General features: G+C 37.6%; 1 protein-coding gene across 1 annotated transcript; it reads left to right on the forward strand.

Moving 5' to 3' along the window:
* Positions 1-156: 156 nt before the first annotated feature.
* On the forward strand, positions 157-19147 carry LOC143439646 (olfactory receptor 1M1-like). Its single transcript, XM_076925991.1, has 2 exons — positions 157-313; positions 15699-19147. Exons 1-2 carry the CDS (start codon positions 282-284, stop codon positions 16627-16629), a joined length of 963 nt encoding a protein of 320 aa, XP_076782106.1. The 5' UTR covers positions 157-281; the 3' UTR covers positions 16630-19147.
* The last annotated feature ends 965 nt before the right edge of the window (positions 19148-20112 follow it).

Here is a 20112-nt window from a genome sequence, read left to right on the forward strand (position 1 = left end):
GCCCCATAGGAAATTGAACTATTCAAGGAACCAAAATGAAATTGGACTATTTGCCTAACAAGAAATCTTGGGAATTAACTTCTTAATGAAACTGTAAATATTCCCTCAGTTATTATAACTTATCCTATACCTTGACTTCATTTGTTCTTTGGGCAAGAAGGATACCTACATGTGCACTCTGTGGCATCCTTCTGGCCCAAACAAGACTTTTCAAGAAGCAAAATTGACTTCATTTACCTTCAGGAAAGAAAAAAATCTCAGTTTGTGTAAAGAATGGCTGAATGATGGTGTCCCCCAGGAGAAAAACAACCAAGTAAGTAATAGGAGTGTGCAGGGGAAAGAAAAAAAAAGAAAAGAAAAAGGCAACTACTGACAACATTGATGGGAGGTGGTATTTATTGTGTCATAAATACTGACTCACTTTTACCAAGTTTAAATCATTGCTTGCAGAAATATAATCTCTTGACATTTAACCAATCATTTATTCAGAAAGTTGTTTATGTGCATGTGTGTGCTTGCATGTGCACCCATGCCGTGGAATGAGTGTGGCACTATTTGTTCAATACTCATTGTTGGTTCTTTACTTCGACTTTGCTGAGATGGTATCTCTCTTACTGTTTCTACCGCTGAGAGTAGTACTGAAGTCTGAGTGGCACAGGTAGAGATCCTCGTCAATTCTTCTCATTTATCGTCCCTCTTGCCAAGGAATGGAAGAAATCTCAGGATTATTCTGTCAAAAGAACTTGAGTTATTCTCCTGTTGATTCTTTTAAAACCCCTGGAGATTCTGGGTACCTCTTCTAAAATCCTTTAAGTTGGGGATAGTCAGAAGACTCAATAGGAAGGATCCTTGCTACCAAGCCTAACAACCTAAATTCTTTCCCCAAAACCTGTAGAGTAGAAGGAGAGAACCAATTTCTCCAAGCCATCCTCTGTCATCCTCACCCACACCATGCCATACATGTACCCACACACATACAAAACAAAAATAGAAATACTTGTAATGTATAATTTGAGAACCTTCACACAAAGTCCAATGATTCAGATGGGATAAGAACATTGCTTCCTTGACAGTAGGTAGATTCCATGAGAAGATTAGGGTATATTTGAGTGCTCCCATCCTGAGGATTTTCCCTGAGCTCTAGAAGAATAAGGTCAGAAAGAGAAGATAGGCAAATGTTTAGGTGACTAAGAAGGTACAGAAGAAAATCAGTTAATAACATCAGATACTAATTTTATCAAGTGATATTATTTAATACTTCTTTGTATGTTAGAAATTCCATCTCTTTTAGTTGAGTATTACTACAATATGGTGTTTTCCAATGTTGCATATACTATGTACAAAGATATTTCTATGTATACTCATAATATTTATATTATATTTATAATATATATATTATATTTATATATATTATATTTATATATATTTATGTGATTATATTCACACACTGTGTCATTTTTTCTTATCCTTTGATATTCCTCTTATCCACATCTCTAATACTGTCCCCTATATTTTTATTTCTTTTGAAAAACATTGTAACAGAAACAAGACATCTCCCAGAACCCTAACTATTTCAATTAATATTAAAATCTATAATCCCATTCCTTTCCTTCAATAATAGTTTTGCAATTCCAATTTATGAGTATGACACCTTTTTATATACAGATTTTGTTCTTTACACATTCATTCATTAATGGGTATATAAGCTAACTCAACAACATAAAATAGAAAAAAATCATAATAGTCATGGGCAAGCAGGTATTTCTGTTTTTATTCATTTACATTATATTCCCAGAAGTGGTATTTAATTTAATTTAATTTAATTTTCCATTTTGTGCCTCCATAAGGATGTCACAATTGTTGCAATAATTTACATTCCAATCAACAATATTTCAGACATCCTTTACTGTACAGTCATTAATGCTTAATATAATATCAGGACATAGAATAATAAAATATATTTGATTCTTTTGTGGTGGCCATTGTCTTGGTAAAGTGAGGCAAGAAGATTATTGTAAAGACAGGTTGGTCTACAAAGTGAGATCATGTCTCCTCCCTCACCACCACCACCATCAAATAATAAAATAAAAGAACTTTGGCATGGGAATTCTGTAGAAGGAAAATTTAAAGCATACGAATAAGTGCTAGGGACAACATACAATGACAGGGACTACCTGCAGTAGGCCAGAATGGAGACATCCCAGTAGCCCACAGCAGCTCTTTGGGGAAAAAAAACCGAAAGAAAAAAAACAGTTATTCCCATTTCTCCTAACCTTAGCCCTAGACAATGGCCATGTAAATTTCATTTGTACGTGACTGTTTTTCAGTTGCCCTTGGTGTGCCTAATTATTCTATTACATCTGACTTTCTTATGTTTTTCTCCTTCTGCTCTGGTGAATTCTCTGAAACTAGATTTTCCTTGTAATGATTGTTAAACAATGAAAAAACAGGTGAGGTGAATATAGAGAGCATGAGAATAGCATGTGAAGAGTGCATGAAGAGAGTGTGAAGAGAGTATGAAGAGTGAATGAAGAAAAAAGTGAGGTTTGTATGGAGTGTATGTGTGTGAGTTAAAGGAGAGTGCACGCAGTGTGTGTGAGATGTGTGAGAAGAGTGTGTGAGAGTGAAAAAGGAATGCACAGAGGTGTGTAGGAGTGTGGGAGTTCAAGAAAAGAAAAGCACACAGGAGAAAAGCAGAGTGCACAGGAAAATGCAGAGTGTGTGCAGCCTCAAGCTTCGAACTAATGAGTGAGAGAAAGAAAGAAAGCAGAAAGTGAGAATGAAGAGAGAGAAACTTTAAGCCTTGAAAAGTTGCCTGTCAGCTTGTACCCATAAAGTAGTCTGTGTATATTTATTAAGTACCTTCCAGATATCCCTGCTTACAGTTGGGAATTCCAATCCTGTTCCAAGGATGGACCCCAAAAAGTAAGAGGTCAAATAATTTTAGCAAAAGAAACCATAAAGAAGCATTATGTTATAATTCAGTGAAAATGACTATGAACTTTTGCCAGGGGAAAAGACAGTTTGGGATCCAAGCTTGTACTCTTAAAAATCTCTAAGAGATTTCTACATCTTACCTTTTCTTCAGATCTTAATCATCTGATCATTAAAAGGTGGGCAACAGGGCTAGGTAGATAGCTAAATGGATAAAGGGCTTACTGTGCAAGCATAAAGACTCTGGTTCATAAAGACACTGTTTATGGCACACATGTAAAAGCCAAACATGGATATTCATGCTCATAATACCAGAACTGGCAGCTAAGAGAGGTAAATACAGGGGTCTTGTTGGGTATCTAGTCTAGATGAAATGATAAACTTCAGGTTCAGTTCATTTGTCTCAAAAAATAATTTAGAGGAACTATTGAGTCACATATCTTCATTGTCAACTTCTGGCCTACAAACCCAAACACACACACACACACACACACACACACACACACACACACATGCACACGCACACACATGAAAGAAGAAAAATAAGATCTGGTCACAACTCCCATATATTCAATGTGTTTATTGTAATAGATAGCATGCTGGAATTTTATTTTATTAGATGTGATATCATGTAGAAGTACTTAGAGGCTGTATTGCTATGGATGAGAGGAATGATTGGAAGTTGGCTTATTTCCCAAAACAATTGTAATAATCTTTAGGGAAACATATTACCTGAAAGGATAAATTTACCAACTATCTAAATGGTTTTTCTAAATATTTGTTTTAGTGTCTGGGGATCTACTTTAGTGTGAGGGAGGAGGAAGATGGCAAAAAGAAAGCAAAGCAATCTATGCCATTTTTCATTAAACCAGCATGAAGGCCAGCTATTCTATTGATAAGCAAGCACAGGGTCAGGAGTGGAGCTTCATGAAAGAGTGAAAAAAAATCAAAGAACAAGACAAACCATACTTCGGCTCTGGCAGACACCTGAAAGAGAGAGGAGAAAGGAAAAAACTCACACTTTTCTGAATCAGAGCTCAGAAAGCCTGATAGACTCTACAGAATCTTCTCCTGGCTTATAGAGACAGGGATAAGGGGCAAGAATTCTGTGAGAAAAAAGCAAACTATCTCATCAAATATCTAACTTTTCTACCTCTTCTAGAGCAACTTAAAAATTGAACCCACCTTCCCACGATTTGTACTGCCTTTCTAAAGTGTTGTTCTTTATCCTGGTCATTGACCAATGAAATAGAAGTTAAATCTACACTTAGCCAGAGATTTTATTCTCTTGATCAAAAGCAATCTGTCTTCTCCAACTGTGCCTTTACTGTTCATGTGACATTTTATTGCCTAGACAAGATATTGTCCATAAAAATTAACAAATTCAGAGTCCAAATTCCAAGTGTCTTGAATACAGGGTCAGGGCATTTTCAAGTTATCATTCCAATCAGTAAGCCCGAAGTTTGATACATGTCAATCACTAGTAAGTGTTCCTGGTGTGAGTAAAGGAATAGAAATGAGGATGTAGTGAATTACATTCAATTGTTTTCAGATTTCAACAGGGAGAAGAAAATGGATGGCTGTGCACTAGTTTAAAACTTATAAATTGAGAACTAATAGGATCCTTTGTTTAAGATAGTTGTGCAATCAGAAACTTGAGTCCTTAGTTACACTGTATAATAATAAAATTAGAAAACAACAAAAAATTAAATGGGTTATTCAGAGTTTGACCCAACTATGATAAATAATTGTAATTTTCTCTTCCTACCCCCTGCTGTGGCATGAGTAACAATATCTAGATTTTTCCTCAACCCTTCTGTCTTATTTTTATTAGTTCTTCAATAACTTCATATGGTGTGTTTTGATCATATTCATCACCCTCCTCCAACTCCTGCCAAATCCACCCCTATCTCACTTTTCTATATTACTTTGTGTCCTTTGTGATTTTCAACTCAAAGTAAAATTTTGTTAGCCACGTAAATATGGGACCATCCACTAAAGCTTGTTCAACCTTACATGGGCCACTCTCTTAAAGAATGCTGATAACTCCTCTCCAAAAGCTATAAACTTCCAGTATCTCCTTATCTTCTAATAGAATTGTGTGTCCAACTCTCCTGTCTATGGTGGAATTAAGAAAAATGAAATTCTCTGGTAAACTGATAGAACTAGAAATAATCACTTAGAAAGACAAACACAGAAAGACAAACGTCACATTGTTTTCTCTCACTTGTGCATACTAATATTTGAGTTTTCAGATAATATGTGTCTTGTTTGGAATAAGTGTAGCCATCAAGAAATTAGTAAGGAGCTAGGACAGGGGCTTTCGAGGAAGAGTAGAAAAATGTGTTATGAAGTGGCAAATAGGAGTAATGGAGCAGAGAGGTTTATTTATTCTTTTGAAACAAGGTCTCTCACTGAGTCTAGAGCTCACTGACTCAGCTAGGCTGAACACCCAGTGAGTCCAAGGAAGCATCTTTTCCCCATAATCTCAACACCAAGATTACATATGCTCAGCAGATGAAAATTTGTATTTGAGTCCTGGGTGTCCAAATTCGGGACCTCATTTTGCACAGCAAGTGTTTTACCAGCTGAGATATCTCCTTAGCAGTTTCCAGAATTTACAGGAACCTACAAGACAAAGCCTGAAGATTTAGATTTTTAGACATCTTGAGAAGAACTCTTACAGGTGGGGTAGGAGTAGTTATTCATCCTCAACTTTCCTCCCCTATCTCTGTTGCTTATTAAGAAGATACTTGTGGCTGCTGCATATGCTACAGCTGCAGCCAGTAGAGTTGTTATTTCCTAGGTTAAATTTGATGAGAACCACAGTAAGCAATCCTTTTTGAAGATTCTGAACTGTTTAAAGAAAGATCTCTGAGCTGTATCAACTGATAAGTGTACGCCCCAACATTTGACCAAGCAGAGTTCTCTATTTGTAGGTTCACTGTTTTCATACACGTGCCTCAGAAAACTTTGGAACTTGTCTAATGTTTGTTTTCAGTGTTTCTTCAGTCCTGAAAAAAAATATTCAGATGAAGACATTTGTGAATCAATTGAAAATACAGACTATAATTTTAGAATAAACTTTGAAAAGGATATATGGAAATATATGGATAAAGATAAAACCAGTTCCTGTTCTAGTGATTATAGCATTTGCATATAAACCCTGAAAGACTATGCAAATTAAGACAAAGCATATAATATTCTTAGAGAAGAGTATATTCTAGTTTTAGAGAAGAGTAGCTTCTACTAGGGTCTTTCAAACATCATGGGACAGAATTATTAATAACAACAAAAAAGGAGAGTCAGCTATGGTGCTGGTATTAGAGCAACTGCCTAACATGGAAAAAAAGCAAAATTCAATCACCAGCACTAGAAAAAATAGAGAGGTAAACTTAGGAGAGGAAAGGAAAGTGAAAGGAAAGCCTGGAAGGAGAGGGAAAAGAGAGTAAAAGAAAGCAAAAGGAGAGAAAAAGAACAGAGGAATGAGAAGAAGAAAAAAAGAAAAAAGAGGAAGACAAAAAAAGGGAAGAGGATGTGGAGAGGAAGGGAAGGGAAGGAAGTCAAAGGCTTGGAAAATATTCAAGTTTATGTGAATATGAGATTCCCCCCAAAAAAGAACCAAATACTGAAAACAAGTCTAACAAGGGCAATCATTATAAGGATTTGTGAGTATTAGACCCAACCCATTGTATTGATTGTACATAGTATCTTCATAAGGAATTTCTTTGCTGCCAAATTCCACTCAGCTTGGTCTCCAACAAACATAATGACATCTAAAATTTGACTATTAGATCATGTATTTCTTAATCTCCTAAACCTAGTCTGAGTTTATTATTTTGTGAAATTCTGAAATATCTTGTAGCCACATTTTATCTCTTCTCATTCTTTATGTGTTTCATTACTTATTCATGCTATTTTTCTACATAAATGTATTAATCCAGCACCCTCTACTATGTGCCAGAAAAGAGATAGGGAAGGAAGCAAGAAAGATCATGCTCTTTTTCATTTATAATAATATTAGTCAGAGATTTACATAGATAAATATTTTTTCTAGAGAAATGGAGATTGCCATGTTAGTGAAATAAGGAAATGTAAGAAACGGACATCAAACATTGTCTCTCTTATATGTGAAATCTATTTTTTTCCAGTTTGATGAGAATAGGCTGTTGTATTTATCACTCCATAAAATTCCTTCACATCCTTTCCAAAGCCAGTCCCACCTGTTGCCCTAGGAAGTAACCGATTTCCAACTTTTCGCTTGCTTGCTTTCTTTCTTTCTTTCTTTCTTTCTTTCTTTCTTTTTCTTTTTCTTTTTTGATTTTACAAAAATATTTACTATTATAATTCTGTGTGTTGCATCTTGTAATTGTGTTTAAGTGTTTGGCTAATTTTTCTTTCTTTTTTTTATCAAATCATAATTTTTACTTTTTCACACAGGGGTTATAAACATGAAAATGCAGGATGTGGGAAAGGGGATGACACAGGAGCATAGGTGTTCAAGGGGAGTACAGATATCTTTCAGAACAGGGTATCAACTGGGTGAAGGTTCAGGGGTCAGGTCACTATGACTCTGCCTATGATTCACTTGTCCTTATCTAATTTGGTACTATCTGCCAAAGGCTGCCTATTTACAAGGTCTATGACTACTCAGGCTGGTAGATTTCAACAAAAGCTGCCTGTTTACAATAGTTTATAACCCTCTATTTCAGTGTTTTTCCAGAGACACAAAACTTTGTGTAAGTCAGGCCTATTGCTGATTTTAGGCTTCTGGCTGATTTTGGGCCTTCAATGTATAAGCAGGGCTGCCCCTGATATCTCCTCCCTTCTCCAAGTATAGAAGGGCTGTGGCGATTCTAATCTTGCCAAGGCAGGGATAGAGGCCTGACCTCCAGTAATTAAAGGGAACCTTGTAATGGCTCCAGTCCTCCTATTGTTGTCCAGTGAGGCATGAGAGCCATATCCATCCCGATGTCTTTTTCCTGGAGAGGGGATACTTTTGACATCAACCCCTATGCAGTCAGGCTTGTTCCTCAGGGAACCCAGAAACATATTTTTAACTTTTATTTATATTCCTTTGCAGTGCTTAGCCTCGCAGCCTAAGCAAGAATTCAGATCGCCAGACAGAGAGGGCTCTGGGTGGCCCCTCTCTGCTTGGTCTAGGGGCAGAAGTCCCCTCTTTTAGGTTGGATGGAGATGGGACTTGGGAACACCCTGGATAGAGTAACAACATCATCTAGAGTCTCGTGGTCCTCCATAGCTAACTTATGATAATGTATCTGAATAGATGTTGCTATCAGATTATCTATCTGTTGTTTCATATTTATTTATATATTTATTCATATATTCATTTATTTACTAGAATCATGTTTCACTATGTATCATTGGCTGGTCTGGGACTCACTATGTAATACAGGCTCAAATCAGAGATTGTCAAGCACAGAGATTCTCCTGCATTCTCTTCCCAAATGCTCAGATTAAACATGCCCATCATGCTAGCATCATATGCTCTCTTTCTTTCTCTCTCCCTCTTTCTCTCTCTATAGATAGATAGATAGATAGATAGATAGATAGATAGATAGAGGCATAGAGACATAGACATAGATAGATATAGAAATAGATATAGATACGTGTGTTTGTGTATGTATATGTGTATATGTACATATATGTGCACATGTATACATCCACCTACCTGTATATGTGTGTGTCTGTGTGTCTGTGTGTCTGTGTATATCCCCCACAATTGGTGAATCTGTGGACACTGGATCTATTTTATTAAGAACTGAGTGATCCCGTTCACTGACTTACCATGGTGCGATTCAAATCTCATCATTTCTGTATTTCTCTGGATTATTTGGAAGTTAGATATCTGTGTTTAGTATTTTTTAGTGGTTATCCCTATTTTAATTATATACATTTGATGTAGAAAGTATAAAATACTCGATGTAGTTATGAGAACCTCTCTCTTTTATTCTAAAGGTGCTTCTTACATATCATTGTCCCAGTGTTTTATTTTTAATATGTGTATTTAAATTCTGACTCCATATTGAGAAAGGTTTGCTCACATAAGTGTGGAAGGCAGAGGACAACTTTTTGAAGTCAGTTCTGTCCTTTTTCTATCTAGGTTCTGGAGATCTCAAATCAGCAGGCTTTGGATTAAACATCTTCTACATTCAGCCATCTCATCAGGATGTGTTTTTTTTTTTTTTTTTTTTTTTTGGTTTGTTTTGTTTTTTTTTTTGTTTTGTTTTTTTTATGAGATATTTTATTTACACTTCAGATGTCATCCACTTTCCCCATTCCCTCCCCCCTTAGAAAACCCCTATCCCATGCCCCCTTTTCCTTTTTGCATTTATACATTTTTTTTTAAAATAATGTTAATCATGAGCGTTATAAGTTTGGAATTGTTCAATCAGAGGTGTAACCCACTGACCAACCTAGATATAACAACTATCTTTGACTGGTGGAGATACATGAATATCTGCCTCCCTGTCTCCCCCCTCTTTCTCTCTTTCATCACCTAGCTTCTCCCCTCCTCCTTCTCCTCTTCTTACTCCTTTTCTTCCTCTCAGTACTCCTCCTACCTTAACTCCTCCTACACATCACCCTTCCTGTTAAAATGAAACTTTTCTCTCAAAATACAATTAAAGCATAATTATGCCAATTTGTACCAGTGAGGTACAAGATAGTCCTAATACCCCATCCATCCTTTTGTTGACTAACCAGCACCTCTGTCATTTATCCTAACTAAAACATTTAGTTCTGAACCTGGCATTAGGATGAATGTCAGCTGATGACCATCCACTCAAATCTTTTCTCTTATGATAAATAGCTGTAAGTTTTCAACCCCATCAGAAATCCAGAATGACTGAGTTAACTATAATTGTGGGAAGCACAAAGCATAGCTTCTAAAACTTAGCCAATTTATAGAGACCTCTGAACACCTGAAAAGCCCCTATACTACCGAACGTTGGAGCATCAAATCTTCAGCCTTCTGGCCCAGAATCATCTGACAAACCTTGGTGATGCAGGATTATTAAGGACTGATTACTCTGTCTAGGCAGATATAATCAGTCGACTATTCTGCATGTGTGTCCTTTTCTGGACAGTAATTTGTCTGTAGATGGAGAGAGGCAATTCTTGCCTAGTGGCTGTTACCACACAACTGGAGTAACTCCGAGGATGCTCAATTTCTTCTTAGAATCCACGACAGGAAGCTGTCAGGAGCAGACAGGTCTCTAATCAATATGAACATTAATATATAAATATTTGTAGCGTCAGTTCTATGGACTTCTGATGTTTTGAAAACCAACTATCCATGTAAGGTAACCTGGACTGTTGTCTGTTCACTCCTCTCAGCTATTTCTAAATAAAATATGGGAAACACCCTAACAATAAACTCAAAAATATGAATTTGCTATAGTCCCTTAACTCATAGGTTAAGCGTCCCAAATCAGTTAAAAAGGTTAAAAAAGGGTTGGGTCTAGGCATTGTATTCCTAAATGCGTTATACAGGCACAATGCACATGAGAGTATCAATATTCATCTCATTTTTATATTAATAAGAGGCTTGTACCAATGAAAACCTTAAATTTGAGATCAAAGTAAATTTTGTACCATTTAAGAAATTATAACTTCATCTTGATAATAATTACACAGATTTCTACCAATAGGTTATGGCTATGCAATAAGTCCTAGCTAATCCCCCCTGTTCCAACAAAACCACTACTTGTCCCTAGAAAGACAGACCATTATTAACCACATTAGTCCCCAAGCTCAGGAAATAGGGGCGCTGACTCTTCTTTAACTTCTTCATGCTGATTAAGGGCGTTGAGATTTTAGAAGAGGGGTTTGGGGGAAGAATAAGTTGATAAGCCTCTAATGCTGTGTCTTCACTGAATCCAGATGGAATTCCAGGACATCAGAGGTTTGGGCAGGTCTGCTCAGTATGCTTGATGAGTAGATACACCAAGGCTGTGTATTCTGCAATATACAATTTTCAGAACAAGTTTTAGTATCAAGAAAAAAAAAATTTCCCACCCCCAGGGGGCTGACATTTTTTTTTAAAGATGTTGGTTCTGAAGACTTTTTTTCCCCCGCTTGTTAAAATTGGTTGTAGTATTTACATTTCAGATTTTATCCTCTTAGCCTACTTCCTCCCACCACCCAGAAACCTCCTATCCCATCCCCCTCCTCATGCTTCTATGAGGCAGTGACTGCACCTACCTCCCCCCTCACTATCCTCTCCCCACCCTCACATCATTCCCCCCCCCCACTGTGTGTTCATTTTTTTTTATGGGACCAAGAAACTCCCCTCCCACCTATGTCCGACAAGGCCATCCTCCCCTACATATACCTCTGGAGTCTTGGGTCCCTCCCTATGTGTCCATGTTTTGTTTCCCTATTTGCTCCCTTGAGCATTTTTGTTTCTCGTTCTAAGTAGAACTGAGGCATCCCCTCTTGCTCTTCCTTCTTCATGAGCTTCATGTGGTCTGTGGGTTGAGTCTTCACTAATCCAAGCTTTTGGGCTAACATCCGTGGAGATATGTTTGTGTAACTATCTTCTTTTGGGGTTTTTGGAAGATTACTTTCTTGCTTTTTCTAGGTTATAGCTTCCCTCCTTGTGTTGGAGTTTTCCACCAATTATTCTTTGAAGTGCTGGATTTGTGTTGAGATACTGTGTAAATTTGGATTTGTCATGGAATATTTTGGTTTCTCCATCAATAATGATTGACAGTTTTGCTGGGTATAGTAGTCTGGGCTGGCATTTGTGTTCTCTTAGGGTCTGTATGATATCGGTCCAGGATCTTCTGGCTTTTATAGTCTCTGGTGAGAAGTCTGGTGTAATTCTTATAGGTCTGCCTTTATACGTTACTTTGCCTTTTTCCCTTACTGCTTTTAGTATTTTTTCTTTGTTTTGTACATTTGATGTTTTGACTATTATATGGCGGTAAGTATTTCTTTTCTGGTCTAAACTATTTGGAGTTCTGTAAGCTTCTTGTATATTTATGGACATCTCTTTCTTTAGGTTAGGGAAGTTTTCCTCTATAATTTTGTTGAGGATATTTACTGGTCCTTTTAGTTGGGAGTCTTCCCCCTCATCTATACCTATTATCCTTAGGTTTGGCCTTCTCATTGTGTCTTGGATTTCTTGTATATTTTGGGTTAGTAGCTTTTTGTATTTTGCATTTTCTTTGACAGTTGTGTCAATGTTTTCCATGGTATCTTCTGCACATGAGATTCTCTCTTCCATCTCTTGTATTCTGTTGGTGATACTTGTGTCTATGACTCCTGATCTTTTTTTTAGGTTTTCTATCTCCAGGGTATTGTCCCTTTGTGATTTCTTTTTTGTTTCTACTTTCATTTTTAGATCCTGCATGGTTCTGTTTAATTCCTTTTCCCATTTGGTTGCATTTTCTTGCAATTCCTTAAGGGATTTTTGTGTTTCCTCTTTAAGGGTTTCTATCTGTCTACCAGTGCTCTCCTTAAGTTCTTTGAGAGCGTTCTTAAAGCCTTCTATCATCATCATGAGAAGTGATTTTAATTCTGATTCCTGCTTTTCTGGTGTGATTGGGTGTTCAGGGCTTGCTCTGATGGGGGAGCTGGGTTCTGATGATGCCATGTAACTTTGGTTTCTGTTGCTTATGTTCTTGCTCTTGCCTTTTGCCATCTGGTTAACTCTAGTGCTGCCTGTACTTGCTGTCTCTGACTGAAGCCTGTCTTTCAAGTTATCTAGCTTGTGTCTGATCTCCTAGGGTCCAGATGTCTCTGTGATCTTTTCCAGCTGTACTGATTATAGTGGTACCTCTAGGATGCCTCAGGATATGGTGCCTCCAAGGTAGTAGTCCAGCTAGGTGTCTGCTGTTCTGGGTGCAGTGTCTCCTCTAGAATATCTCAGGATATGTTGTCTGAAGCTCTGAGTTCATTTGTTCCTCTGTGGCTCTGGATTGAGTGGACCTTCCAGTATGTCTCAGGTGGAATCCGGGGTCGACACAACGGCAGACCTGGCAGAGGTCTGATTCAGGCCTCAGATCTGGGAACTAGTTTCTAAGACACTGTCCAAGTTAGAGCGCCTGGGATCCCTGCTTCCTCTGGGTTCTTGGAGGTTGGGGACAGAGCTGCCACCCAAGATCTGCTCAGTGCTCTGGCCCAGACTGGAAGGAACCAGTGTTCCGGGCCGGGAGTGACTTCCTGGGTCCTTTTGGTTCCCAGTTACTCCCTGTTTAGGTCAGGCCCTGCTGTCTGCTTACCTAAGATACTGCCTGAGTTCGAGCGCCTGGGATCCCTGCTTCCTCTGGGTTCTTGGAGGTTGGGGACAGAGCTGCCACCCAAGATCTGCTCAGTGCTCTGGCCCAGACTGGAAGGATGTGTTTTATTTTTAATTAAGGCATATTTGTGAGATTTAATGTGGTAGTTACATACATACATACATACATACATACATACATACATACAATGTTTGTTGATCAAATCTATTCACCGTTCTGTTATCCTAACTACTCTCCCCCTGGTAAACTTTCCCTATTGCTAAGTGATTACTCTTGATTATTTTATGTTATTTTTTTAACTTAAACACCTGAACATTTTATTTTCACATTTCATAATTAAAGTGAAAACTGCCCCTTTTTGTATCACTTCTCCCCCCCAAAAGTATTCTCTCTGTTAGAAAGGGAAGTTTCTTGCCATGCATCTAGTAAACACTCAGGTTCAGCACAAAGATCTCCTGGTGAAACAGAACAAGAAATACAAAATGATAAAGATCACTTCTGTTCTTCTCTGTCTGTCTGGGTCATGCTGGGACATGTAGGCACCATCATAGGGTGGCCAGGAGGTCTCATCATTGGAGATCAGGGTATCATGGGCACTTTTCATGTTATCTTAATTTTAGTTTGGACATAAGAGAGAAAATACAGGATGCTTGTATTTCTGTATCTATCTAGCTTAATCTACTTAGAATATCTTACTGTGCCATCAATTTTGCTGCAGATTAAAATACATGATTCTTTTCATGGCAAAGTATTTCTCTATATTTTCATTTACATTCACCTAACAGACACCTGGCCTAATTCTATACCTCGGCTATTGTGCTTAATGCTATAATAAACATGGCCATGAAGATGACACCTCTGTGTTCTCACTTTCTTTTCTCTAGGTGATTATCAAGGGGATGTAGCTGGATATTTTTAACAAGGGAGTAAATACACACACACACACACACACATATACATATAGATATGTATAGATATGCCAATCTTTACATTTTCTTTATTTTTAATTCTTTTATAAGTAATTTTTATTTGTTTAACATTTACTTAATTTTTTGATTAAAGAGAACATGCACATAACAGCACATGTGTGGAACTTCTAGGACAACTCGAAGGAGTAAGTTCGGTCTTTTTACTATGTGGATCGCAACAATTAAATTCAGGTCATCAGACATGGTAGCAAGCACCTTTACCTGAGAGACAACTCACTAGCCTATTGTTTTTAGTCTTTATCCATATACATTTATTTTAAAGTTATAAGTTCTGTATTAACATTTTGTTCAAACATATTTTATGCATTACATGACCATGGTAAGATAATATTTTACTATAGTTTTGATTTGCTTTTACCTAAGGGCTAATGGTATTGAGCATTTTTTCTTGTATTTATAGGCTGCTTTATGATTTAGTCCACCTTCATAGTGTGCATTCTACTAGTACTGCTATGTGTTTGCAACTCAATGTTTATTGAAAATATGAGTGCCTACAAAGAAATTTCTAGGCTGATCATTAATTCTTGGATATCACTTTCTGGATTTCACTAGTTCATCCTTTAGTAATTCTTTCAAAACCTTTGATTGGAGTCTGGTAATACAGTTCAGTAGGAAGAACACTTGCTGTGAAAGCAAGAGAAAAGCAACTAAAATCTGCAGTTCTCATGCCAAAGCTGGGTATGACTGCACATGCCTATTACACCAGCGTTTGAGGGTAAAGACATGGAGGATCCTGGGATCACACTGCCAGGTGAACTTAGATGAAATGGGAATATCCGCAGTCAGTAATAAATTCTGTCCCAACAAACAAACAAAGTGTAGAGAGGGGGACAATAGAGGAAAATATTCAATGTCTTCCATTGACTGCCACAATCATGTCTTACCACATGCATGCATATACCTTGCACACTAACCACACACACACAATTAATAAGAAAAAAAAGGAAATCTTTCCAATCTCTCTTCCATGATATTCCCACTCATAAAATGATATTCATACAAGTAAAATTGTATGGTCTGTGAAAACTTTACTTATATATTTAGGAATATAGTTTGAAAATATGTGTAACAACAATCAAGAAAAAAGAACACGGGGATGGCATCTGAAGTGTAAATAAAATATCCAATAAAAAAAAGAAAAAAGAACACAGATGCCATGAATCTAAGAGATAATGGGGATGAAAAGGAGAATAAATGAGTGCACTTTAAGAAAGGAAATAGAAAGTGTAAAAAAAAATAGTGTAATTGTATTTTAAGTTCAAAAAGCAAAATAATTAAGAAAAACAAAAAAATAAATCCACAAATTATTAATTTTTTAAGTATTTGTGTGAAATCGAATATTCAGAAGTTTCTGAATTTAATCTTTGAAGAGTAACATAATATAAACATTAAGCAAAAGTTCAAGGTACTGTAATGAGCTCAGACAAGAACTGGGTAGTTAGTCGGTTTTACCCTCCAATCTATATGTATGCTGTTCCTTCATTTCTACTTTCAATACTTTCAAAAGAGTTAAACAAATGGAACCACAAAACCGAACCACTGCATCTGAAATCATCCTCTTGGGACTTTCAGAAAAGCCAGAACATGAGGCTGTCCTTTTTTCTCTGTTCCTCTGCATGTATTTGATCACAGTCGTGGGGAATTTGTTAATCATCCTTGCCATCAGCTTCGACTCTCACCTCCATACTCCCATGTATTTCTTCCTGGCCAATCTCTCCTTGGTTGATTTCTCTCTGGCTACTGACACTGTCCCCAAGATGCTGGTGAACATTCAAACCAGGAACAAATCTATCTCTTATCATTGTTGTCTGACACAGATGTACTTTTTCCACTTTTTTGGCATCATCGACAGTGTCTTGATAGCTGTGATGGCTTATGACCGGTTTGTGGCAATTTGTCACCCATTACATTATTCTACTATCATGAGTCCACGGCTCTGTGGGCTGCTGGTTGGTGTACCATGGGTGTATTCCTGTTTCATCTCTCTCACTCACATCCTTCTCATAGCCCGTCTTGTATTCTGTGGCAAAAATGAGCTTCCCCACTATTTCTGTGACCTTACCCCACTTCTTCGACTTTCATGCACAGACACAACAGTAAACAAGATCTTTGTGCTCATTGTGGCAGGAATGGTGATAGCCACACCTTTTGTTTGCATCCTAGCCTCCTATGCTCGAATCATCATGGCCATCATGAAGGTCCCCTCTGCAGGTGGTAGAAAGAAAGCCTTTTCTACCTGCAGCTCCCATCTCTCTGTAGTAGCTCTTCTCTATGGGACCACCATTGGAGTCTATCTGTGTCCTTCTTCTGTGCGCACAGCTGTGAAGGAGAAGGCTTCTGCAGTGATGTACACAGCAGTCACCCCCATGCTGAACCCGTTTATCTATAGCCTGAGGAACAGAGACCTGAAGGGAGCCCTGAGGAAGATTATTAACTGAAAGATCAACATATCCTGATTATTAATGAGAACATTGTGGAATTTCAAGACAGCAGAATCTAAAGAGCTGAGTTCTTCAACTAAGTTGGAATTTCTTGCAAGGAAAGAGAAACTACTTGAAATTCTGAGTTACAGAAACCCAAGTGGCAATTTCTATGTGGCCTTTTAACCATTGTTCCTTTCTAGTTGTTTTTATTGTCAGTTTGGCAGAGCCTAGGATCAACTGGGAAGAGGAAATCTCAACTGGAAAGTTGCCTGGGTCTAATTGGTCTGAGGACTGTTGTGGAGAATTTGCTTAACTGCTTATTGGTATAAGAAAGCCCATGTTGCCTGGTATCATCCATATGCCTATGATCCTGGGCTATGTAAATAAGCTAGCTAAACACTCTAAAAATGAGGCTTCCAGCAAGCCGACAGGGTCTTCTATGGTCATTGCTTCAAGTTTCTGCTGAGTTTCTTTCCTGGTGTCCTTTCAAGATTGAATATAACCTTTAAGCCAAATTAGATACTTTCTTCCAGTAAGTGTGTTCTGTCAAACTCACAGCAAGAGAAAAGGTAACTAGAAGATTCTCCAAATATGGTACATGGTAAATAATTCTATGTCTCACATTGTCCTCATAGAAAAATAAGACTATCATTACAGATTGGATATTCCCTACTTCAATATCCTTTTAACAAATAGAAGATGCAACCTATGGGTTGCTTAACAATAATATCTTCTGAGAATTGTATCATCTGATGAACTGAGCATTGTAGAAATGTTATGTTAAATTTATGTAAACTTAACATAAGTCAATAACATAATTTAATATTCAATATTTTTATTAGTTATATTTGTTTTTAGATAGTCTCATACATTTCCATATCATATACCAACCATTCTCATCTCTCATCTTCCTACCACTCCTGGGAAAGCCCTGATCCTCTACACAGATCTGTCTTACACATTCATGTACAGCCATGTTTCTGTGACCCAGGGCCATCTATATGTCTATTGTATCTGAGCTATCTGTTGATGCCTGGTGGGTTTAATAATAGGTACAAAACTGAAAACAAATGTTTCTTCTCTCTCAGAAACTATCAATAGCCAGTGGTTCTAAGACAAAAGGTAGCACCTACTTAGTTCCTCTCCATTGAGTTATTGTTGATAAGGTTATTCTTGTATGTACACTCAGTGGATATAACTACAATCAATATGAGTTAATAATTGTAATAGTTATATCTTTTTCATAGAATGATTATTCATAGATGCACTCATTATCCTCAAAATTTTAAATACTTGCCACCACCTCTCTTCTGCAATGTTCCCTGAGCTTACCTAAATGTCTTGTTTAATGCCAAGCATACAAACTTTCCTAATTTTTGTATCTTGGACTGCTTACAGGAATAACCCCATGAATCTTGTCATTCACTGCTGTTCTTTTTGGGAAGACTCCTCCCTGACTAAAGATAGGAGCAGACTTTGTCTATAATCTATAAGCATAGGTATTTAGAAGGCATTTGTCAGTGTCTCAACATAGCATCTTGATATCATTTAGAGTGGTCTAAAGATGTATTTCAATAAGTTGCATGCTTGATTACTATGCACCATGCCTTGGGCTGGATCTCCAACATGATATGACACAGAGAGACAGGAATAGACATGAATGAGGCTACTGCTGGCATAACATAGCATATCATTCCATTATAAACATTTTTATATCATAGTAAAACAAAAAAAGAGTGGTCCTTAAAACAGAAATAAGGACAGGAAGAGGGACTTGATAAATAAAGCACTTGCTGCACAAACCTAAGGACCAGTATTTGAATTCCTCAGAACATGAAATGGTAACACTCACATGTAATCCCAGTATATCTGCAGCAAGATGGAATGTAGAGAGAAAAGAATCTCCACAAGCTCACTAGGCAGCCAGCCTGTGATGTGCAGCAGTTTAACAACAAGGGACCCTGTCTTTAACAAGGTGTGAAATGATGACCAACATTCAAAGTTATCTTCTGTCCTCACATGCTTACTATGCATACATATGCCCTTACTCATACACAGATATTTACACACAAACACATGTATACATCATCATCATCACCACCACCATCTCTATCATCATCACATGTATGAGCACATCTATAGAGAAAAGTAAAATAGCAATAAAAAGAATAAATATAAAAATCAGTAACGTAGATATTTATTAAGATTGACAAGATTCTGTATTGAGTGCAATGTATTGTTGTATAGCAATTTTTTCTTAAATTCACTAAGGTAAATGATATCTTGTCCTAACTCTACTTTATGTCCTTCTGAATAAAACTTGGCTTTTCATCCCCCAGTAGCCATATCCACCTTGGCAATGCTTTTCAGACAGACCCCGACCTTGACCATGGTCAGCCCAGATGTATTAACCACAATAATTAATATTTGTGCAAACTAAGCTAAAATAACCAAAGAACACATAAATTATGAATAATTGTCATATGTTATCTGGGTTCTGAAAAAAATAAAAAACAACAATAAAAAATCCAAACAGATGTTACAAGGCTACTTTACTCCCTGATATAAATCTTCCAACACTACTGTAATTATAGGCTTTCTGTTGGCATTTTTCTTTCAAAACTCTTTATTCCTGAGTTCTGGGACCAAGAAAGACTTTGGAGGCATTAGCCTACTATGGGTCTATTCATTATTAAAGAACCTGTTTTCTCTTAATTGGTTTAATTATCATGGCTGCTAATAATTGTCCCAAGTGGATTGTTTCACTCTGAACTGAAACATTCCCACAAGGAAAGAGTGGAAGGCTCATGAGTCTTGGGAACTAAACAAACTTCACACAGCTAGGAAAGCTGAAACTTGGGTCTAGGCCCAGGAACTGAGCAGATCCAAGATGACAGCTCTGCTCCCAATCACACAGAACCCAGAGGAAGCAGGGCTCCCAGGAACTCTAAGCCGGGCAGTACCTTAGGTAAGCAGACAGCAACGTTCACCCCAAACAGGGAGTAACTGGGACCCACAAGGACCCAGGAAGTCACTCCCAGCCTGGAACACTGGTTTTTTGGTCTGGGCCAGAGCACTAAGCAGATCTTGAGCAGCAGCTCTGCCCCCAATCTCTAAGAACCCAGAGGAAATGGGGCTCCCAGAGCTCTAACCTGGGCAGCATCCTGTCTGCTCTTGAGCACTGAGCAGATTTTGGGCCCCAGCACTTACCCCAGTAGTTACACCCACCCCACAAAGTTCTGATACAACCAAGTTAATAGGAAAGACAAGTTCCAGTCAGGGACAGGGCAGGTAGCACTAAGGAGATACAGATGGCAAAAGGCAAGAGCAAGAAAATAAGCATCAGTAACCCAGGCTACTTGGCATCATTAGAACCTAGTTCTCCCACACTAGAAAGTCCTGAATTCCCCCATATCACCAGGAAAGCAAGATTCAGATTTAAAATCACTTCTAATGGTGATGATAGAGGGCTTTAAGAAGGACATAAATAACACTCCC

Source organism: Arvicanthis niloticus, chromosome 27 (genome assembly GCF_011762505.2).
Source record: "Arvicanthis niloticus isolate mArvNil1 chromosome 27, mArvNil1.pat.X, whole genome shotgun sequence".
In the NCBI taxonomy this organism is placed as follows: Eukaryota; Metazoa; Chordata; class Mammalia; order Rodentia; family Muridae; genus Arvicanthis; species Arvicanthis niloticus.